This window comes from Rhineura floridana, chromosome 19 (genome assembly GCF_030035675.1).
Source record: "Rhineura floridana isolate rRhiFlo1 chromosome 19, rRhiFlo1.hap2, whole genome shotgun sequence".
Taxonomy (NCBI): Eukaryota; Metazoa; Chordata; class Lepidosauria; order Squamata; family Rhineuridae; genus Rhineura; species Rhineura floridana.
Genome location: NC_084498.1, coordinates 27,896,821 through 27,921,059, shown reverse-complemented (window position 1 = coordinate 27,921,059; position 24,239 = coordinate 27,896,821). Strand labels below are relative to the sequence as shown.

The 24,239-nt window shown below is 49.4% G+C and overlaps 1 protein-coding gene across 4 annotated transcripts in view; it reads right to left on the bottom strand.

Annotated features, from left to right (window-relative positions):
- LOC133373273 (sodium/glucose cotransporter 1-like) overlaps window positions 1–23,910 on the bottom strand; it is a 50,608-nt gene extending 26,698 nt beyond the window's left edge. For 2 of the 4 annotated variants that reach the window (XR_009759640.1, XM_061602798.1), the window contains exon 1: window positions 1,681–2,105. Coding sequence is in view for 1 of the 4 variants with exons in the window: in XM_061602798.1 (XP_061458782.1) it covers window positions 1,681–1,809 (129 nt within the window). In the remaining 3 variants the exon portion in view is untranslated. Of the gene's footprint in view, window positions 1–1,680; window positions 2,106–9,284; window positions 9,538–21,559; window positions 21,688–22,938; window positions 22,990–23,014 lie in introns of those variants that run through there. The other 2 variants (XM_061602799.1, XM_061602800.1) reach the window with 2 other exon arrangements.
- Between the last annotated feature and the right edge of the window lie 329 nt (window positions 23,911–24,239).

The window sequence follows — 24,239 nt, the reverse complement described above, 5'->3', positions numbered from 1 at the left end:
CTCGAGGGCACCAGGATGGGGAAGGCCGTTTCACACCTCCCGTCACTCGCTGAGCAACATTAGTTGACATTGGTTTTATGCCACTCACAAAGAATCCTGGGAATTATAGGCTGGCGAGGTGCTGCAAATTCTCTGCTCACCCTCCTCCCCTATGGCAAGAACTATAGTGTTCTGGGAAGAGGGAATGGGCATCCAAATACATTTATACAAATTTATTCATGCAGACCGCTTTCCGCCTGTGGTGCTTAGCTGTCGTTTGCCAGCCACTCATGCCATGAGGAAATAATAAAGGGGAGTGTTACCACTGAGCATGTGCAGAGTGCCTTTTGCCTCTCCACTAAATAACCACACCACCCCAGTTTGACCCCTGAGGGGAAAAGCCTGCAAGGCAAAAGCCAGGCCTGGGCCCAGCCACACCCCGTCCATTCTGCTTTCTGCCGTCCTGTTGCCATCCAAGCCTCATCTAGTCGTCCTTCGTCCCAAGCCAGCCTGGGGGCTTCTCAGCCGCCCTCAGCTGCATCACTCAAGCGCAGCCCCGGTTCCCCATGCTTCCCTTGGCCGTGGCTTGTGGCACCCTTGAAGGACCGAACGGAGAATCTGGACTGCACAAGGCCCACGACCAGACGCCGCTGAGGTGCTGCTTGCCGGGCATTGCTGGGCACGGAGCGTTTGCCAACTCTCAGGCAGCGTCTAGAGCGGACGTCCCTGCAAAACCTTCCAAGCTGCCCAAAAAGACTGAAAATGCTGCACCAACCCCACTTTCCTTGGAGGCCCGCCTCCCACAGCTTCCCCCCTTCCATCACCCTAATATCCCTCCCTCTATCCAGTGGCAGCTGCAGCCTGTTGGGACTGCTGGGGAGGAGGGCAGGGGGCCCAAACAGCGGGTGGAGCCAGAGCCACGACAGGCTGGTGTGGCCACCCTCCCTCTCCCCCCAGCTGAGTTCTACAAGGGGCAACGCTGAGGCGGAGGAGGAGGGAGGGGCGCTGGCAACCGGGGCAGCCACTAGAGTGGCTGGAAGTAAGAGGGAGGGGAGTCTGAGGGCCACGAGACTGGTCTGCTGCACCTGCCCCAATGGGCCACTCTGCACTGCCTCTGCCTGACCCCATCGTTGCCCCTGCAGCAGGCGAGTCTCTGCACTGGAGGCCCCTTCCCCTGCCACTTGGATCTCCACGGCGCCCTTCCTGCCCTCTCCTCGTGCCTCTCTCGGGTGCTTTGCCCCTGCATCCGCATGCCAGCAGCCTCCCCTTCATCCCTGCCCTGGGCAACCTGCCCTCTTGCCCCAGCCTGCAACGCAGCTGGCCTCCACGCAGGGGCTTCATGCTGCAAACGGAGGTAAGATCTCTTGGACACAGGCTGGTGGCAACAGGTGTGGGTTTTTTTAATTTGTCAGGCTTTCCCCAGAACGGGTAAATCCAGTTTAAATGAAGGGAAGGGAAATACAGGCTGGCACTTTGATGCCAACAGTGTCATGCAGATTTTGAAAACAAAAGGAGCCCCAAGCATCCCACAGACACACCTCCGTCAGTCCAAGGCACTCACTGGCAAACTCGCAGCGCCTTTCACCTCCCATGTCAATTTCCCCCCAAAAGCAATTTCTTACAACATGCCACCTTCTGTAGTGTGGTTGTCGGGAGCCTGGCAGCTGCGCTGGCATCAACTGGAGAAAAGTCAAGACCTACCCATACTCCCACCGCCAGGACGATCAAGAAGTACAGGACAATGACCACAATGTCCGCAGGGTTGTCAATGGCAATGCGCTGTGTCTCTGGGGCTGCTGTTGTGGCGGTGACTGCCGTCGTGGTTTCCATCCTGCTGTCCCCTGTGCCTCTTGCCCTTCTGCCACTCAGCTCCTTATAGCAGCTGGCAATGTCTCCAAGTTAATGATAAACTCCCGTGGACCTCCTGGGCTTCCACGGGAGCTAATATGTAACTGAGCAATTCTGATCTCGCTTCTTAGGATGTCTCAAGTCCTAGCTGGCGCTCCATCCTCCTGTGCCCTGCAGCAGTCTGTGCTGAACGTGTTTGTAGTCCAGGAGCAGGTGGCTTGGCAAGAGACAGCGGGGGAAGGAGTGGCTTGACTCCTGGATAGCTTCTCTGCATCCAAACACTCACCTGCAGTGGTTCTTCCTGACTGGCTGGTCTCTGGCTGGGACAGAAGCGCTTATTTCAAATCCTGGGTGATTAAGAGGAGCGTCATAAGGTTTTGGGACCCCCAAAAGGGTTTTATGAGCAGCATCCTTGCCTCAATGTGCCATCCCTGCTCCCAGCTAGGCAGGGCTGTGCCATGGCATTCCAGGGAAGCAGAAAAAGAGCAGAAAGGAGATTTATGGAGCCACAAAGTATAAAATAAATATAAATGGCCATCAGGACAAATGTTTGGTCTCACAGTTTTGCCCACTGTGTTGCTGGAATTCCAGTTAACAGTCCAATAACCCAAACAATTCTCAGAAGTCTGAGCTTTGTGGGGAAGGTTTGCAGATCATGTGTAGTGGTGGCGGTGAAGACGCAAGGCGTGTGAAGATGTCCCGGTTGCAGTGGCAAAGAGGGGTGCCCCAGAAGCCTCTGCGGCACTTGCAAGGGATCTTGGGACCCACATCTTGGACACCGCACATGCAGTGGAGGTTGCTGCCCCTTTGGGAGTGGGGGCAGGGCGGAGACTGTGGGTGGAGCCGGAGCCAATGAGAGGCAGAGTCAGCTCATGCAACTGAGGAGGGGGAAGAGGAAGCTGCCACAGGCACGGCCACCGCCCCAACTGCTTGCAAGTAAGAAAGCAGGCAGATGGGGAGTGACTGACTGGGGACACAGACAGGGCAGTGCCCCATTTGCCCTCCACTGAACACGTTGGGGGAGGTGGGAGTCAAATGTCTGTGGCTTTGAAATAATTTGTCTGAAATAATCCATTGGAAAAACATGCCATCTGATCCTGCCCTGTAGCAAGCCTTCCTTTCCAGGTGGGGCATTTGGGGGAGAGGCACATAGTGCCAGCCAATCCCCCTTCCCTCACTGGTGGAAACTAATTGTGGAAAGCAATTGGATTCCCCCCCATTGGTTGCTGCATTGAGTTTTCATCCAGAAACCCTGAAAAGGCCTCATGTTGAGCTGCACATGATGGGAAAATTAGAATTTAGACCTGAATTACTGCCTAGTAGCCAGCCAGCCAGATAACTGTAGTGTACACAGCAATATTTCTACTCCCCTAGGGCTGTTTTCATCCTTAAGTACTCAAGAAAAAGAAGAAAATATAGCCAGTATGATTGTGAGTATAGTGAGAGCTTTAAAAGAGTAAAGGGTAACTTATGGTAGCCATTTTTTCAGATCACTTTGTTTTCTTATATTTATATTCCCTGCCTTTCTTTCATCAAGAACCCAAGGCAGCATGCATGTGGTTCCCAGAGAGTCTCCCATTCTGGCATTGACCAGACTCAGACCTGCTTCGCTTCAGCAAGGGGGCGGCCTCAGGTGCCTTCAGACCATCCCCTGGGACCATAAAGGCATCTCTTTATTTTCCCCTGTTAGTCCTGCTCTGCTCATTAGAATAACTGACAAACTTACTTCTTACTGCAGGCAAACAAGCATGCTTCTTTATTGCTGGCTATGCAGGCAGCACAACTGAAAATGAAAAGCAAAGAAAAGTCCAAGGGTGAAGTCTACCTCTAGCCCATAATACAAAATTCTAATATTTAACTGTTCAAATGCCACCAATTAACTGAATTTTTCAGAGGGTCCCATTCTTAAATTGCTCCTGTTGTTAAAACAAGTTGCCATTCTTTAAATGGAGGATGCCATTGTCTGTCATGTCACAAATAAAAAGACAATTTCCCCAAAAATCCTAGGGCAGGGGAGCGACGCCCAGCTTGGGGGGGTGCCCCCATTCCCCCCCAATGGCTACAGGTTTGGTGTGAAGAGAAAACGCAGTTGGTTTTGCTACACTGACATGGGTTTACCATTCTGACATAATCCACCTCTAACAGCAGCCAGATGCCTCCAAAGACCTGCGGCGGAAGAACACCTTCACAAAACTAATTGCTGCCTCAACATGGAAACCAAACACAAATTACTAATGCAACATTAATGTGGTTCTGGGATACAAAATAGATTCTGGTTGTTTTGAAGGATACTTCTAAGCAAGGCCAGCGCCAGAGGGGCAGCCAGGTTGGGCCTTGGCCGACAGCCCTTGCGGCCCAGAGGGGCCCCTGAAGAGCCTCTCCTTAGGATGGGAGGGTGGTGCTCCTGTTCCATGATATGTTGCAGTGTCAGGTCCTACAAATGGCCTGCTGTGGATCGCAGAGAAGGAGCTCCCAGGCACCCCCCCAATACAGACAGCACGGGCTTCAATAAGCCCACATGCACGCCCCACCTACCTCTCCCATCAGTGTGAAAGCTGTGCGTGCATGCCGGCCATCACCCACAATGGCAGTGGGGGCTTCCTGCCACCATCTACGTCATTCACACAACACGAGGTAGGTGGGGTACACGGACAGGCTTATTAGCCCCATGTCACCTGTATTGGGGGGTACTGGGCTACGGTGCCGTGGGCCCAGTCATGCCCGGCGCCGGCCCTGCTTCTATGCTCCTATGGACAGGGTCCTGATCCAAAAGGGAGGAATTAAAGGTGTGGGCAGAATTCTGAACACTGGAGGGGGCTGACACTCAGGAAAAGAGTTGCCCCCCCTTCACCCAAAGCAATTCTCCTTGGCAAGCAAGTCACTGAAGTTGCCACGCAGAGCCACACATGAGATGCGCAACGTGCTCTGCAGCCATTGCAAGGGCTGTCTTCTTCCTCCTCCTCAAACCCCACCCTGGGTTTTGGGAAATGTTTCCCCATTCTTTGAGCATTGCAAACTGCAGTGAGAGACACTCTTGCCAAAGTTTGCTTACCTTGGTGAAGGAGACATTTCGACTGGCAGCAGAACAGGGAAGGAGCTGAATAAACAGCAATCATTAAACTGCAGCGACCAAATGCCAAATAAATAAATAAATAAATAAATAAATCCTTTCACTGAGGCTTTAATCCTAAGCACTCCTAGGAGGGAGTAAGCCCCACTAACCGCTATGGGACTAATGCCAGAATAAACATACCTAGGATGGTACTGTGAGAATACCTGTTTGCTTGAGGTATGCAGCCCAAGTAACAATCCTACGCTGAAAGCGCATTGAAAGCACATGGCTTCCCCCAAAGAATCCTGGGAACTGTAGTTTACTCATCGAAGAGCTACAATTCCCAGCACCCTTAGCAAACTACAGTCTCCAGGATTCTTTGGGGGGAGTCATGTGCTTTCAATGCAGAGTGTGTAGGCGCCCTTATTTCCAGGGCTGGCCCTGCCATTAGGCAGGTTGAGGACACCTCTTCAGGCAGCTGATGAGGGATGGGCAGCAAACCACTAGAGATTTAACATGTTGTTATTGCATTTACACTACCAGCAAGTGGGAAAGGCACTTATGGGATTAGTTGTCTCAGATGGCAAAATAACTAGCCTGACCATGGGTACAACGCACCTTGACTTGGGGGATGGGGGTGGCACCATCTGATGTTTTGCCTCAGGCAGCAAAACATCTCTGGGCCAGCCCTGCTAACTTCATTCATCCTCAGGACAAATGAAAACAGGTGGTTTTGTTTGTTTTGCCAACGTTCATATTTTTTCACTGGAACAAGGGTTGCCAACTTTTTTTCTTGACAAGGTTCTGGTGCCTTAAAAAGCTGCATAGCAGGAAGGAATCATCAACCAGGTAAGCTTCTCCCAATACCGAATCTAGCTCCATGCCTGAAGGAATGTCCTCTGTCAACTTAACTGTGCAACTGTGGCACATGAGCCCCGACAGAAGAAAAAAACCTAGCTGGAGCTAAGGCAGATGCCAATCTTCTAATTGGTCAGTGCACCTGTGCCTTTAACAGCAGCTGGAGATGCAGACCTTAGCAGATTATAAAGTTTATCTTCGCATCATGACAGGCTTCAGCTGGAGGTATCATTTCTGTGAAAGGCTGCTATTAACGATAAAAGAGCAGGCCAAACTGGGGTTTTATGGTCATTTGGCAACTAATAGTGGCTTCCCAATATGGTCTACTTACATACCAACATATTCCTGACACAAAGAGGACTCGGACATTCCTTTTCTTACCTTTTTTAAGGGCCAGATTTAAACTGGTCATTTCTCCCTCTGAATAAATCTGCAGAATCCCAGCTTTGCCCTGAACCGTCGTGATCCAACCACAACATTAACATCAAGCCCCTTTCGCCATGGAAGGAGTCACTGACCCAGTTCGTTCAGGCTGATGCTTCCTTTCTAAATTACTGTTTCAAAAGGTTCCTAAACATGGACCCCGCGGTGTCCTGGTGGGGACAAAGAGGCTCGCCTCCGTCACGCCTCTCCTTGCCTTAATTCAGTGTTGCTCCTCATGACCTTAGCAACTCCCACCCTACAGCAAGCAGCGATGGACCCCAAAGGAGGCCTGGGGGCAGCGGTGAGTCCTGGGATGTCGCCCTCTAAGAGAGATGGCGGCCAATCAGGGAGCAGCTGACAGCTCTGGGGGAAAGTTCTTGGAACTGAGCCCTTGCAGTGACCGTTAGAAGCCGTTGGTCAGGGAAGCAGATAGGAAGTCTCTCCACAGGCGAGTAGCTTCACCACCACACCGGCCTTGGATTCAGATGGGACAGAAGGCTCCGTCCCCCAGAAACATATTGGTGTCTACCTCAGGAAGCGCAGTCATCACCCTGGGAGGTGCCCTCTAGAACCTCCCCGATGAAGAGAGGGGCACACTTCCAAGCACCTGCCTTTTGATACCAGGGATCGCCATCTACGCAGCCTGGCTCCATTCACGGGTCCATTCTCTACCCCATCTGCCATACCCTCGATTCGAGTCTTCCCCATCCTGGTAGGCCCCAGATGCTTTGGACTACCAATTCCCACTGACTCTGGCTAGCACAGCCACGTGATGCTGCAGCTGACGGGAGTTGCAGGCCAAAACACCTGGAGGGCACCGGGGTTGGGAGGCTGCGCCGCGTCCTCAAAGTCAGTTGCAATTCTACAACAAGACATGTCTTTGTCGTTCACCTTTGTTTTTAATTGCATTTTTAACGCTTTCATTGTATGATGGCTGCTGACTTTTTAACTTGTTGTAAACCACTTTGATGTTTTTAACAAAATAGCAGTATACAAATATATTTATAAAATAAATAAATGTAGCTTATGGTGGGAAAGCAAAACTGCTGGAGACCACTTAGGTTGCCGGAGGCTGCTTAGTCCGTTCATTCCCTCTGCAAATGCTTATCGTCCACTGATGTAAAGGCCAAAGTCTCTTGTTTTAAAGGGTGGTGAATAATATCCTAGCAGCAACAGTTTCATAATAAGCCTCTACAACAGCTGCAAGGTACACAGGAACACAGAAAACTCCTATTATTGAGTCAGACTGTTGGTCCATCTAGCTCAGTATGGTCTACATACACTGGCTGGAAGCTGCTCCCCAGGACTCCAGGCTGGGTACACCCCAAGGCCTGCCTGGAGATGCTGCCGGGCATTGAACCTGGAACCTGGCCTTCCCCACATACCCAGTGTAGTGCTGTGCACATCATGTGGTGCTTTATGCTCCTGTACATGTGATGCAAAGATAAGGAGGTGCATCTCCCACTGTGAGATAACGGAAGGAGCTCCATACCCTGGAAAACCCTCGCAACTCACCCTAACAAAAACATTCATAAAGTATCCCCAAAAGGAAAAAGTGGGGATTAAATGGACCCTTCCCCAACGTGGCACCTCCCAGATGCTTTGGACCTCAACTCCCCTCAGCCCCAGCCAGCACGGCCAGTGGGGAAGGCTGAAACAGGATGAATGCTGGAGAGCCAGAGACTTTATCGTGGTTTTGTGACGCTTCCTCTTTGTGTCAAGATATGTCATGTTAACAGATACTTAACAATCGCCCGGGGTGGTTAGCTATTCTGTTCAAGCAGCTTTCTGCCTTGATCAGCAGTTGGTAATGATTGTAGGAACCAAAGAGATTCCAGGAACTGGTTGTCTCAGGAAGATTTGCTTGCTTGGATGCTTTAAACACCTGTTCAAAAAACCGTATTTGTTGTCCCAGGCTGTTTTCTGAGGTTTCTCCCTTCTTATATTTTTGACTGTTTTCAATTTCCTCTTCATGGGCTGATAATGACGCTAGCAAGCGGTGTGCGAGCATTTCATGAGTAAGCAAGTTAAGAACAAGATACCTGTGGATTCTGCACGCCTAAAGAAGGGAGTGGATTGTAACACACAATGGCCACACAATGGTGATGATGATGAGTAAATGGATTCTGATTACAGCGTTGAAACAAAGCACTAGAGAGCTTAAGCACGAGATTTATAAGAGTGTTTTCCGGCTGGCTGGCGCCTAAAATATTCTAGACTTTCCTTGCATAGATTTTGGGAGAGAGAAAATAATGACAAGTGTAGCAAAATCTACCCCCAAAGCACTATCTAGAAGAGCTCAAATCATCCAGAAATGCAAACTGAATCGAATTTCTCCACCACCCCAATGTCAGGGCCAGCCCAAGAAATTTTGCTGCCAGAGGCCATCCCGTGTACTGAAGCCAAACTGAACCCATTGAAGCTGCCTTCTGTAGGAGCAGCAGGCTGACCGAGGGGGTGGTGGGGAGCCCAGGTGGCATACACAGCTCCGCCTACTTCTTGCCCCTATGCTTCTGCCACCTGAGGTGGCTGTCTCTCTTGGGTTAATGGGAGGGCCGGGGCAAGCTTTTAACTGCTGCAGCACTGCCAGGAACGTTATCAAGCCCACCACCAGCAGCAGCAGCAGTAGCAGCAACAGGCTATCTCCCGGCTCCATGCCTAGCTTGACTCAGCCCTCCGCTCTCTCCAAGAGAAGGTGCACCAGTCCCCCTGTAACCAGCTAAAGAGCCATGCCAACAGCTGGCTATTCATCCCTATTGGAGCTGCAATCATTCAGTGGCCAATTGACGCTTATCTCTTGCCCGTTTCCAAGCTGGAACTTGGATTGCTGCCTAATGCTTTTTTGTTTTCTGATTAGTGGTGTCGTTTTAATTGCTCATGCATGGCTTTGATTGCCGTTATATAAAAAGGGCCACGTGTTTTGGTCTCTTCCTTGGGAACAGCCAAACTCCAAGCCACGGGGCCTCATCCTGTGGTTGAACACCTTCAGCATGTGGCCGCTAAAGGACCAATAGCATTCCCAAAGCAGAATCTGAAAACGGGGGCAACGGTGCCCATTTCAGAGGTAAGACCTGCATCTGGGTGTCTGGGGCTGCCAGGCTAGAATTTAGGGTTGCCAACTGACCTGAAAAGGTGGTCTTTCCTGCTCTTGAGGTTCTGGACCAAGCTAGATCTGCTGCAGGAGATCCATGAGCATGTGCTGAAGGTTCATTACCCTCTTCAGGCCCAACAGAGAAGGCCCAATGCCTCTTCTCTGCTCCACCAACAGGCAGTGAGTTGTATTTTGGCTCCGGATCAGGTGGCTTTTTCTCCTTCCCTGGTGTGGTTGGAGTCCAGACTCCTCCTGGGGATCTGCTGTGCCACATATCGGGGGTTCCCTGGAAGAAAACATCAGGGTTTGGTACCTTTTTTAAAAAACAGCCTTCCCCAACCTGCTGCCCTTCAAATGTTTGGTTCAACAATTCCCATCAGCCCCAGGCCGGGGGGGGGGGGCTTTTCTAGCATTTGCCTGCTCCTCACAGAGTAGCTGCTGCCTGAACTCTCTCTGACCCACTCCTTAAGCCTCCATGGGGTGCCTGCCTGTACTCTCTCCTCTCCCAATCTGGCCTGGTGCAGCTTAGCTGAGCCCCCTTAATGCCACCTTTCACTGCTGCCTTGACTTGACCCTGCTGCCCAAGGGTCCCTGCTCTCCTGCCCTCCGACACCCTCCTGACAGGTCACAGCAGAAGGGTAGGCATAATCTCTCCCCCGCCTCGCCCCCCGCCCCGCCATCAGCTTTCCAGCTTCCATCGCTCTCCCTCCCCACTTGGTCCCTTAAAGAGGAAGATGCAGCAAAGCACAGTTGTGTTGGGCTTTCTGCCTCCTCCTCATTCTCTCTCCCCCCGCCCCCACGGGGAGAAGACTTCCGTGTTTCACTTTATAATTTGTCCTTTATGAGGTTTATCAAGGAAACCCCCTTTTTTACTCTCCCTACAAAAGCTCTGGCTTCATACCACCCTGGGCTCCTACTGGCGGGATATAGATTTAAATAATAACAACAAGAGCGGATACGCTGTCCCAGACACCTTATGGGGGCACCCCACTATTGGGGCCAAAGTTTCTAGTGCTCCCCAGCAATGCTCCTGTGTATTTGGCAAGACCTGGCAGTGCTGGGCGAGCGACGCCAGACTGACAGCAGCCTACAGCCAGCTGCGGCCGGGAGCGCTCTTCCAGTCGGGCAGAGTCCTTCGACTGCAGCTCCCAGCCAGTGGTCAGGAATGGGGGAGTTTTATTTAAGCAATTCGTTCACTGGAGGTGCTTCCTGTGAAACCAGGGTTCAAATACCGCAGCCGCTGGGAAAACAGGCAAGCCAAAAAGGCACCACGAGGTCAGGCCTCTCCCTCTGATTACGGAAGGTGTACTTGGCAGAAGGAATTTCCCTAAGCCTAAATCAAGGCAACTGAAAAGGCTTTGGAAACCTTGCAGATGAGGTCACCCACATGAAATCTCTTATGTAAACCACGAGATTATTTAAAAGACAAAGATTTGAGTACAGTGTCTTTTACAAAAGAGGGAGGCCCTCCTGGAAAGGAAACTCCCATCAGCTTCCTCAAAGCAGCATCTGAAATGCAGCAGGAACCCTTTAAGTCTGCCAAGAGAGCTTAATGGGTTTGCAGGAAGGTTTGCATGACTAAACTGCCCTCTGCCAACCCAGACCATTGATACATCTAGCTCATGCTGTCTTCACTGGTTGGCAGCAGCTCTCTGTGGTTTCATGTAGCACTCAGGCTGCCATTGCATAGGGTGGTGGGTCTCATTTTGAACTACTGATGATAACAGAATACAGGGAAGATTTAATTTAGATACTGCATTTACATCCCATCTTTCCTCAAAGGAGCTCAAGGCACCATATACAGCTTTGCTCCACTCCATTTTATTTTTCCAACAACCCTGTGAGGCAGGCTAGACTGCAAATAGATTAGGCTGCAAAACAGAGACACGGCCCAAGGTCACTCAGAGAGGAGATTTGAACCTGGGTCTCCCAAGCACCAGTCCAACACTCTAACCACTATGTCACACTGCCTCTTAACACTATATGTTGTTCTGGCATATATTTAACCCATCATTGCCATTGGCTACAAACAATAAAAATATGACCAGCTAATATCATTATCCTCTCAGTGGAGGAACAGCTACTGCCGAGTAAATGAATTTCACAACCAGCAGATGGAATAAAGCCTTCAGTAACATGTGATGCCAAATAATCCTTGGTATGAAAATACAGGTTTTAGAATCATGTGTGAAAACAGTGGGTGATACCCAAGAAGGCAGATGCCTGTCACATTCTAATGGATTCACACAAATTGCTAATCTTTGTCATATTTAATTTATTCCCAGTTGCTGAATGTTGTATTTTCTCACTGCAACAATTTAAAGCGTGTGTGTGTGTGTGTGCATGGACGTTTTGGGTTTTGATTGCCTGTTGCATCCAGTGCCACACGCAACAACAAAATCACATAATGCAGGGGAGCATGTGTGGAACAATTCTAGTGGAAACGCTCTTCCTTGCAGGTGTCCTAAAAGGATGTTGTCATTTGATAAAAGGTAAGGTTTCACCCCCACCACACACTCATACACTTTCTCTCCGCCAGGCCTGGTGCTTGGCGGAATCAGATGCTTACACAGCCATATGACATTTCCTGCTTCTGAAGCTTAATGGCTCATGCGTTTCCTTGGCAACACACCCGTTCCATAGCTTAATAAGTTCTCAATGCATGGAGCCAGAGCGATGCCGGGCTCAGGAGTCCACCTGATGGTCCTCCCTCAGGGCCAGAAAGGCCTGGCCACCAGTTTGGTTTTCTTTGGTGTTGGGGCAGCAGCGCCCAGCAAAATTCTGAAACATTCTGCTGAAGTGGAAGGGCCACAAATGGTTCCTCACTGACACTAATTTGCACAGGTGTGCAAGAAGCATCAACAAGGCAAAATAACTCCCACCAACAAGGCAACACAGAGACCAGCTACTGATAAGGGTCCATGGGCCACCTTTTGAGCCAAAGGAAAGAGACACAAGTCAGTCGGATCCTACAGAAGAAGCGACAGTCTGAGATGTTTTGATGCTCCTCCTCCTGCTAACCAAGAGGAGATAATGCAGCAGGGAGTTCTTCTGTGCAAGGCCCCCCTGAAATGAATGACGCCCCAGGCTTTCGGGCAACTCCCTGCAATGGAGTGCCCCACTCTTCTGCCTTCTATGGAGCAGGTGCATGAGTAAGGCTGCCACCTGTCAGACTCCAGCGGGTGTCTTCAGGGGCTCGTGGCTCAGTCACTGGAGGTGTAAGCCTCTGCGCAAAACCCTCACCAATGCGGGAAGGGGTGCAGGCCCAGCCCAGCCCAAGCAACCGACCGTCAAGCATGGATAATCGGGCTTGGTCCAAAATGTGATCCAGAGGCAAGGCCAGACAAGCCTCCAGGATCAATACCTCAGAAAGACTAGGCAGAGTACACCCCAGCAAGCTGCGGGAAGGCTTCGGAGGGAGGCCTTTAGCCCACTCCCTAAACACAGCTGTTTCAGGGATTGCTTACTAATGAAGAGACTCCTTGCTCATAAGGAGACTCCTCGCTCACAAGCCGTGCAATGACTCTGGCTCCATAGATACATGCCATGTTGCTCTTTAGCCTGGATCTAGACCTTTCAGTGCCGGCATTCTCAAGAATGTGGGTGGCTCCACCACCATCACCACCACCTCCTCTCACACCTCCAGGGTTCTTCACCAGGTCTACCCCAGGGGTTCCTCAGCACTGCTTCCAGGGGCCCTGCCTGTCCCTCACAGGGTGTCTGGGTCACCTCCCGAGGACTCTGTCATTGGCACCAGGTCGGGGCTAAACTTTGGGGCACCTCCAGACAGGAATTTATGGTGGAATCAGTGCTGCTCAGACCCGCACGTTTTTTTTTACAGCATCCATGTGATATCATCATCAAACTGCCAGGCCACACTTTTCAAACATTTAATCTGGAATATCCCCATATGACAGAAAATCCGATAAGTAAAAATAACTCGGCTCCAACTGGTGTGGAAGCTTTGACTTTTTGTGCACTTTTTGAGGGGAGGGGCAGGTAGTCGTGTGTATGGTGACATTTCAGAGGGTGGCTCCTATTGACACATCTTTCCCCCATCCCAATACCAAAGAAAAGAACCTTATTTCCACTGACTGGCACCTGGTACAATAGTTATTGTACAGAAATAGAAAAGGACAACAAAATGGGAAGAACAAGAGCCCTATTCCAAAAGATTCGAGAAATGAAAGGAAATTTAAACCACGACTAGGGATGTTGAATAATCAACAGAGGAACACACTGACTGACCGAGATGAAATAAAAGATGGAAGCAATACACTGAAGAACTCTATAAAAGAGATGACAGGATGACAGATTCATTCACGGAGGAACCAGAAATGTTAGAATGTGAGGTGAAAGCTGCTCTTAAAATTCTTGAAAGAAACAAATCACCAGGAATAGACGGCATACCAATAGACTTGCTACAAGCTACTGAGACTGAATCTGTCCAAATTTTGACTAAAATTTGTCAAGAAATATGGAAAACTAAACAATGGCCCACAGACTGGAAGCGTTTAATATATATCCCACTTCCAAAGAAAGGGGATCCCAGAGAATGCAGTAATTACCAAACTATTGCCTTAATATCCCATGCAAGTAAAGTAATGCTCAAGATTCTACAGCAAAGGCTCTTTTAATATATTTGGAGCGAGAAATGCCAGACATCCAAGCTGGATTTAGAAAGGGAAGAGGCACCAGAGATCATATCGCAAACATACGTTGGATAATGGAACGGAGCAAAGAATTTCAGAAGAAAATCACCCTGTGCTTTATAGACTACAGCAAAGCATTTGACTGTGTAGATCATGAAAAACTATGGAATGCTTTAAAAGAAATGGGGGTGCCACAGCATCTGATTGTCCTGATGCGCAACCTATACTCTGGACAAGAGGCTACTGTAAGGACAGAATATGGAGAAACCGATTGGTTCCCCATTGGAAAGGGTGTGAGACAGGGTTGTATTTTATCACCCTATTTGTTTAATCTGTATGCAGAACATATCATACGGAAAGCGGGATTGGACCAAGATGGAGATGTGAAAATTGGAGGGAGAAACATCAATAATTTAAGATATGCATACGATACCATACACTTAGCAGAAACCAGTAATGATTTGAAACGAATGCTGATGAAAGTTAAAGAGGAAAGGACAAAAGCAGGACTACAGCTGAATGTCAAGAAGACTAAAGTAATAACAGAAGATTTGTGTAACTTTACAGTTGACAATGAGGACAGTGAACTTGTCAAGGATTATCAATACCTCAGCACAGTCATTAACCAAAATGGATACAATAGTCAAGAAATCAGAAGAAGGCTAGGACTGGGTAGGGCAGCTGTGAGAGAACTAGAAAAGGTCCTCAAATGCAAAGATGTATCACTGAACACCAAAGTCAGGATCATTCAGACCTTGGTATTCCCGATCTCTATGTATGGATGTGAAAGTTGGACAGTGAAAAAGGCGGATAAGAGAAAAAACAACTCATTTAAAATGTGGTGCTGGAGGAGAGCTTTGCACATACCATGGACTGCGAAAAAGACAAATAATTGGGTGTTAGAACAAGTTAAGCCAGAGCTGTCACTAGAAGCTAAAATGATGAAACTGAGGTTATCCTACTTTGGACACATCATGAGAAGACATGATTCACTAGAAAAGACAATAATGCTGGGAAATACAGAAGGGAGTAGAAAAAGAGGAAGGCCAAAGAAGAGATGGATTGATTCCATCAAGGAAGCCACAGACCGGAACTTATAAGATCTGAACAGGGTGGTTCATGACAGATGCTCTTGGAGGTCGCTGATTCATAGGGTCGCCACAAGTCGTAATCAACTTGAAGGCACATAACAACAACAACAAGGCACCTGCCTGGTTTGAAAGGAGGCATCACCTCAGGATCTCTACACAGTAAAAGGGTGGGGTGTGTGTACCTGGGAGATACAACAGGTAGAGAGACACTTCCTGTTCTGCTGGTTCCAGTGCATCTCCACCTCTCTTTCCTGAAAACGGGGGGCACACAACCTACTCAAACCCTGCCCCTTTTTAATCTAAAACCCAGTTGGATCAGCTCAAGTGCGTTTTTTTAAAAAATCAGCTTCAGACAGATTTTGCAACTGATTGGGCGATCAACCAGTTGCCCTTCCAGGTGTGGCCAATGGAAACACTTTGCTATAGGCTCAGGCAGAGACAGTGATTGGCCAAACACTTTGCTGTGGGTGGTCCTGAAAGCAGCGGTGGGGAAAGGACATGTGTCCAACCGAAAGCAGACCTGCTTCAAAACGCAGCCAGGAAACAATTCTGTCTGCCTTTGAAGTGATTAAGGTGCCCACAGACTGAAATTGCAGTACATACAAAAGTGGAAGTCTTGTACAAAACATTCTGGATGCATTCCATCCAACCCTGTCCACTAGTGTGGACAGCAAGGGGCAGCATAGAAATGAACATTGAGGTAAAAAAAATGGAATATGTGGACCAGCCCTCCCCAACCTGGTGCCCTCCAGATGTTTTGGTTTTCCACTCCCATCATTCCTGACCACTAGCCATGCTGTGGCAGAAGTAGGAGAACTAGTTTATTCCACCCACACCACCCCTCAGAAGTGGGGGTTGCAGAGCTAGGTCTGGACTCTGGAGGGGAAAAAAAGAGTCCAGAATGGGACTGGGGAGATGAAGGATCCACCTCATGTTCACGCCATTGTGTCATGTGCTTGGCATGCTCTTTGGGGCAATTGCTCAGATAAAGATTTGGCGAGATAGCTCAGTGGTGGACTCTAACCTGCATGGCAAATGGAAAGACGAAGAGGCACCTGTTGCATTTGGAACCCTAAGAAAAGGCCCAGCACAGCCTCGGATTAATCAGTAGCTCAGCAACACAGATCTGACTTAAGAACCATGTGCATTTCATTGCAGGAAAGATCAAGTCAGGACTTTTTCATATCTGAGTCAGGAAACCCAGATGGAACCCTCTTCCTCCTCCTAAATCTAATTAATGGGGGCCACAATCCAGCATGGAAATTATAATCCGTAAGCCTCATTGAAACAAGTAGGATCTAAGCTACTCTGCTCACCAGCTGATGTGCTGCATTTGTGAAATGGCCATCACAAGAGACCATGAATGTCACCTTGCATTGCTCTGAAGTCCAAAGTTCTTTGCTGAGTCAGGTCACACCCTCAGCTACCAGTCCTCAAGGCCTGAGCTGCACATTACACAGAGATCACCAAGCACCGAGTGCTGACCCACCTCCTCACCCCCTTTCTCCCTGATGAGGTGGTATACAGGAAAAGCATGGTAGGACATTGTCTATTAGCATTTGCCATCACACACACACACACAGAGCAGCCAACGAAGTGGGGCAGAAAGTGGGCAAGGTTACGAAATACTATCATCTCGTGTCTTTGTCAGCTTCTGTCCTTACCTGGAAATGCTGTCAGGGACTGAAGTTGGGGCCTTCTGCAGGCAAGGAGATGCTTTCAGACTGAGCTACAGCCCATTGCAGATCAGCAGTGCCAAACAGATGTTTATTGACAATATGTTCCCCCACACACACTTTATTTGCATTCTAGTCTTGATTTTATTGATTTTGCTTTGCAAACCACTTGGAGATCTTTTTTAAAGTGGTCTATAAATAAATTGGTTACCTAAATAAAATGCCTATAGTGAGCCCAGGTGAGGAGAAAGGGGGCAGCATGAGCTGGGCCAAGTCTTTGCCAGGCCAGGATCTGGCAGGAGGGTGGGAAGCCTGGGTGCCGACAAGCCATGTCAGCTGTTCCGCCATGCAGGCAGTGCTGACTGGCCCTGAAACATTTTTCATTTTTTAAACATCTCTCACCCCTTGTTCCAAGGAACAGATAGCAGCAACGCTGCAAAAGCAACGTCGCTAATCAGTAGCTGAGAGACGTGCCAGAAAGGTCTTCTTGGCAGGTAAATATTCAAGCTAATCTCGGTTTAGAGCTAAGCCCAGGAGCCAAAGAACTTTATTTGCACAAGAGTCCTGCCAGTGAAAGAAAGGGGGCAACCTGCTTTGTGCCCCCTTGGAACAGTGGCTGGGCTCAATCAGTAACCGGACTGAGGCGAGGGGGGGTGTCAGTGGGGCTTCTGCTCCTGCCGGCTCAGGGACCTTTCTTATAGCTGCAAAAGGAGGGCTGCCTCCCGTCACCCATTCTCCGCACTTATTGGCACCCAAGGAAAGCTTTCATGGTCCTTTGATCTTTCGGGAGAGTGAGGCTGAGCCTCCTCCTCTGTCAGCCTACCCTTCTTTATCTGAAAGGAGAACAATGGGGCAGGATGCGGGGCAGAAGGCAAGGTGGAGATCGTTTTAGGGCCGAGTTAGGTCTCAAAGAAAGATGACCATGAAGAACCGCAGGAGAGCCCTGCAGTGCTGGATCAGGCCAAAGGGGGCCCATCTAGTCCAGCATCAGGTTCTTACAGCCAGACACCCCTTAGGGGAAGCCCACAAGCATGACCCGAGCGCACCAGGAACGCTTTTCTCCTCTTGTGGTTGAGCTATCCATACTGTGCGGCTTGTGCCTGAAATTGCTTTTACTTAATTGCATATAATCTGTTTTGCTTCTTTTACTTATTTTTACTTGTAGGATTCCATGGCTGAAACAAGCCCTGCTGGGACCTTACGGCGAAGGGTGGGTCAGAAATCTCGTAAATAAACAAAACAAAAGCAAAACAAGCAGATGCGGTGTGCTAGTAATAGAGGGAAAGCCGTGAATGACCTTGGACATTACCGTAAATGTTGTTATTGCACTTAGAAATTACTATGGTGATGAGCCATACTACATCCAGGGACTGTGTCCATTGCAAGGGCTGAGCTGAGGAGGCTCTTCTGCCTAAGCCAGTCGGGGAACATCCTGCCTATAAACTTGGCCTTGCAGAGAGGACCTAATTAAATCCAAAGGCAAGGAACGTCTGTCTCTCGGCTGGAGCACAGGCTTGGTGAACGCTACAATTCCCAGAAGTCTCTTCCAATGCTTGTCATTAAGAAAATGTGTTAGTGCCTTTGGGCCTCAGTTTCCCCAGTTGCAACACAGATGCATGCACAAGCAGTGCTTCCTCCTTGCAGAGTCATCGTCTTCAGCATTCAAATGCATCTTTAGCAGACACAACCGTCTCTGGAACACTTCCTGTCCATCATTTGGACAAGGGGGTCCATCCCTGAGCAAAGGCAGCTTCTTCACATCCAAGCTCAGGGTTGGGCTTTGGGTGGCTGCTCAGGGTAGAGACACACTCCCTGTTCTGCTGGTTCCAGTGTGCCTCACCTCTCATTCCTGAAAATGGGAGGACACCACGCTAGTCAAACACTGCCGCTTTTTACTGTAAAACCTGGTAGGATCAGCTCTAGTGTGGTTTTTTTTTAAAAAAAAAATTTCACTTCAAAGAGATTTCACAACTGACTGGCAGATCAACCCTCCAGGTGTGGCCAATGGAAATGCCTGCTGTAGGCAACTAGTGTCCTCACAGCCTATGGCAGCTCCTGGGTCTTGAACAGGTTCACAGCAGGTGAAGCTTTCCCTATCAATGCTGACATTGTCTCCAGAAGAAATCCCACCGGCTGAGTTACGCAGCAGTTAGAGGCACAGCAGGGCACACATGTGTCCAATTTTACAGAGGACAGTCCTCTATCTTTGGCAATAAAGATAACCCATAAGAGGGGACAGCAGGGGGGGCTTGAAGTGGCCCATCAACACTCTTCGCCTCCGGTGAGCAGACTGAGCAAGTAGGTGCGCACGTCACCTGGACACAGTCTTCCCCATTATGGAGAGATGTATTTATATTTAAGTTATAGCAATGATTTCTAAATTTGCATCTGTATTATTATTATTATTTTGATAGCCCACTTCTCCTCCAAGGAGCTCAAGGAGGCGTACATTGCTTCCTCCTCTATATTACCCATACAACGACCCTGGAAAGTAGGTTAGGCTGAGAGTTGGTGGCTGCTCCAGGACCACCCAGCGGGTTTCACAGCCCAATGAATGAATGAATGTATTTATTTCAGTCATCGACCAGCAGATACACGGCCCAATGGGGATTTGAACCCTGGTCTCCCAGGTTCTAGTCTAACCACTACACCATGTGAAATTACCATATCCAATTTTATGCAAATCTGTTTCCTTTTTTTAATAAAGTGCAAAACTTATGCTCTGCCCTGCCCTAAAAAAGAAAAGCATTGCCAAAAGGAGGACACAGATTTGCATAACATTGGCATATGCTAATTTGAGAGTGTTGAAGAAGCTGAGAGCAATGCCATCAGGAGTCTACAGACCAAGAGGCTAGACTCCTAGCAGGGGCGCCCAAGGAGCAATGGTCAAAGCTGAGACACCAGACTAAGACGCATCCAGACTCAGAGGAAGGCAATCGTAAACCACCTCTGAATACCTCTTACCACGAAAACCCTATGAACAGAGTATCCAAAATTCAACGTGAGAAAAACAGAAGGGAGTAGAAAAAGAGAAAGGCCAAACAAGAGATGGATTGATTCCATAAAGGAAGTCACAGAGCTAAACTTACAAGATCTGAACAGGGTGGTTCATCACAGATGCTATTGGAGATCGCTGATTCATAGGGTCGCCATAAGTCAAAATCGACTTGAAGGCACACAGAATTGTAGAATACTAGAGTTGGAAGGAGCCTATAAGGCCATCACATCCAACCCCCTGCTCAATGCAGGAATCCAAATTAAAGTATCCTCAACAGGTGGCTGTCCAGCTGCCTCTTGAATGCCTCCAGTGTCGGAGAGCCCACTACCTCTCTAGGTAATTGGTTCCATTGTCATATGGCTCTAACAGTTTGGAAGTTTTTCCTGACGTTCAGTCAAAAACACCAACATAACAACAACAACAATTTATATTTCCCCTGCTGCACAGCGGCCCTGCCAGAAAAGAAATAAGCCAGCAAGAAATAAGGTTGCCCACCTCTGTTGTGACTGAGTTTTTACGGTCCTGCTAATGGGCAAGACCATGCCAAGATTCTCAGAGTTGCAAACCGGCACTGTGTGATGTGCCAGTTAAAAAAGTTGTGCTATGTGCCCACTGTCTCCCACACAGAGCAGGGGCAGCTTCCAGCCTTCCAGACGTTGTTGGTCTGCAATTCCCCTTGTCCCTGACCATTGGCCTCGCTGGCTGCTGGGAGCTGGAGTCCAGCAACATCTGGAGAGCCATAGATGCTCCCCACCCCCTGCCCAAGAGGATCACGTGCCAGGTGCTTGCCAGGAGGACAGCATCACTAACACCTTCTTCTGGCTCCTGCGCCAGCCCTACCAATTCAGCAGCTTTGCTGGATGAAGGTACTTCCTATAGAAAGTTGCCCTTCCTGTTCAGAAATGGCCACAGTCTAGAGAGATAACGGGGGTGACTTGAGCAGAGGTGAAGCAGGAGGAGATTCTGAGCTATTCTGAGAATACTTTGATCAGTTTAATGTTATGAGCTCCAAGTCCACAGATATGGAACCACCCATGCCATTATTGCTGTTTGGGGGCAGGGGGGTAAACACCATATCAAAGTTCTTGGGAGATTAACAAATACATTATGCAGCTCGTTTGATGCTGTATACTCAGACCTGTGATACGCGCAACAGCATTTTTCCCCTCCATCATACGTGGCTTAAGGCTGCATTTGCATAACATGAGTTTGTTGTGATCCATTGTGAGCAGTTTTTCTGCTTCTTTGTGACTGGGCTCAAAGTAGCCTTCGCCAACCTGGTGCCCTCCAGTTGTTTTGAACTAAAACTCCCATCAGCCCCAGCCAGCATGGTAATTGCTAATGTCACACACACATACACACACACACATTTGTGGGGCTCCTGTGTCTTTAACAATTACATGACAAAACACACTCAGGCAGTGAAGGCAATGCTTCACCAGCTGAATTTTTTTTCTGTGTGTTCTATAGAGCTACCCAAAGGAACCCAGGAGCTCAGTCTGTTCATGGATCCCCCTCTATTGCAAGGATGTGGCTTTCTCAATACTCAGATCACAATATTTTGTGACTGGGAAAACGTGGAGTTGCCCTCGTCAGCCCTTACAGGTCTATTTGTGACCTTCGTGTGAATATTTATATCCCACTCCCCCACCCCCCAAGAGCTCAAGGTGGTTCACATGGTTCTCCCTCTCTTTAGCCTCACAACAACCCTGTGTGGTAGGCTAGGCTGACAGACGGCGATTGACAGCGAGCTTCATGGCAGAGCAGAGATTTGAATCTGGAGCTCCTGGGTCCCAGCCTGATTTTCTAACCACTACACCACACTACCTGTTTTATTTGGGTGATTTTGCATTTTGGTTGCACAAGGGTCACATCTCACTGGCTTACTCACAGGAGAACATCAGCCCAGGGAATCCACGGCATCCAAATATTACCAGGAAGATCAGTCCAGCTGGAACTCTGCACATGTCCTGAACGACGTGACTTTGGCTTTGCTCTGTGTGTAATAAGGACTCTCACCTAACAGAGGAAACAACATTGGCTTAAATTGCATGAGCCTGAGTAGGAGCATCAGCCATGAATGTATACAAATGCCTCTTTAGCCCTAGGAGTCTTTACTGTACCTCATTGCCCAATTAGTCATTAATGAGAACTCACAAGCAGCCTGATTCACCACTGGCAATTCAATCATATATGCATTCCCTGGGAAAGAGGCACCAACTTTCCCAACATGAAACACCTTAGTCACCTGGCCGTCTGCTCATATTGGCTCAGGGGAAAAAACCCTCCTGCGCGCCCAGCGACTGGCTGCCCCAGTCAGTCTGCAGCAGGAAACCTGTGTTCTTATCCTTGCTGGCAGGGTTGCCGGGGTGGGCCAGTCCTTGGGGTACCAGCAGGGGCCCAGCTCCGAGCTTTCACTTTTTAAAACAGTAAAGTCTCTCGTCATTAAGCAAAATGTGGAGGCCCCATTCAAAGCGATGGCTTGATGAGATTATGAGCCGCCTCCCATTCCAGTGTTTTTAGCCAGCGCGTGCTGTGCTTGACCAGAGCCACAGATAGACAGAGTCATGCAAGCCCCGGGGGGAAACCCCAAAGGGAAGCTTTGCCTATTTTTGAACCATGTTAGGAGGGTTGAAAGGTGCCCAGGGCTGGTGAGTAGCTCAAGGGCAACCTACAAAGGGTTGCCTATCTCTGGGGACCAGATCACCACGTGAGCTTTTCCCCTCAATAGCTCCCTCTCAAGGCAGACGGGCCACCAAAGCTTCGTGCTCCACCTTCGCTAGTAGTTCTCTGCTGATCCCCCCAAGTAATTGAGTGAGTGCAGATACAATGCAGCAATCTCTGGGGTGTGCCATGGGACCTGGATCAAAGAGCCCAAGAGTATGGGTAAACATACATGTATGTGTGTTGTGTGAATGGCGTGATGACACAGAGAGAGCCAGGGAAGGTGGCTGTAGGAATTTTATTTTTTCTAGCAAGAAGTCAGTTGGAGCTTCAGAATGAGAAACGCAGAGGGACTGAGGAAATATCTCAGTTGAACTACAGTAACTAATGTGTAAAACGCTGGATGAGCAAGCTTTTCATTCATTCATTTGCTTATTTGTATACCGCTTTTTCACCCAGGCCCTCAAAGCAGTGAACAGAATAATAACAAAAGAAAATATAATTACGTTACAGTAAACACCAATTCAAAAATACAATACAATACAACCAATAAAGAAAAGAAATAAAATATCCAGGCCCACCATAAATCACACTTTGTGCTCTCACCACAAATGCAGCATCCATCCACAAACAAGAGCGCCCGCAGTAAGCGTTTCTCCTGCAGCCGTGGCAAAATTCTTACCATTGCTCTTCTGGGCAGGGCTGGGCTGACGGACTCCACCTTCTGGCTCCTCCGCAGGCTGCAGTTCTCCAGGTAAAGAAGGCCCAGGGAGGCTAAAGATGCTGTTTACCCCAGTCAGCAATGTTGTGGCTACCGACCACTTTCATGGTGCCCAGAAGGTGTAAGTCACTTGGAGCCTTTTGGGTAACAAATGACTAACACATCTAAACAACAACATTTTGTCAGTCTCACATGTTCAACAGCAATTGCAAACCAACCAACCAACCAACCAACCAACCAAGATATGGTGTTACATGACCTAACCGGGCATAACTTTAGACGTGTTTAGATCAAAATGCAGAAGACGCTTTAAACCGAGAGGCAGGCAGATAGGCTGTCAGCGCCCCGGTGCCGCCAAGACAGGGAAGCAAAAGCCCCCTTGGCCCTCCTCCTTTGCAAAGCTCCACCGGCAGGAGCTCCGCGGCCGCTCCTCGGCGCGCCACCCGCGCGGGTTTGCTGCCTCCAGCAGCATCAGAGGCGAACTGCAGCGCGCGACTCCGCTGCCTCGGTCCAAAGCCGCTGCACCAAGCGTGGCCCCTCCGCACCCGTCACCGTCACCCGCAAGGACTCCCACAGGGGCTCACGGGGCCCCGAGGGCTCCGCCTCATCTCCGCCTCGCCCGAGCACAGCCTTTTCCTTGGGCGTTTGGGGCTACAACGAGGCATCTCGCTGCCTCAGAGCCAGGGCGCCTGGCCCTCAGACATCCGCAGGGGCATCACCCTAGGCAGGCCTGGGGGCAGAGAAGGAGCCCCTCATTCACAGCAGCCAACCTGAGGAAAATTTCCTTCTCCCCCCCCCCCGTTGCTTTGGAAGAGGCAGCCTTCCCCGTCCCATCAGCCCCAGCGCCATCCAGCTGTCCTGCCTGGGGCTGATGGGAGTTGTAGTCCAAAACTTCAGGAGGGCGCCCAGTTGGGGAAGGCTGGATGAAGTAAGATCTGCCCTCTGGCGCCTTTTCCTCTCTCTGCAGCTCAAGCAAGCACTGGCGCTGCCTCCAGGGAAGCACTGGATGGGCATCCAGATCTCTCCAACCCAGTCTGGCTCACTGTGCGTCAGTCCGGCTTCTACCCGGCTCCGGCCTCAGGATTCTCCTCAACCCTTCTGCACAGACAGCGGACGCAGCTCCTGTCCCTTGGTCCCTTCCCTCCCGCCTATCGATTGATTATTTGATTTATATCCCGCCCTTCTT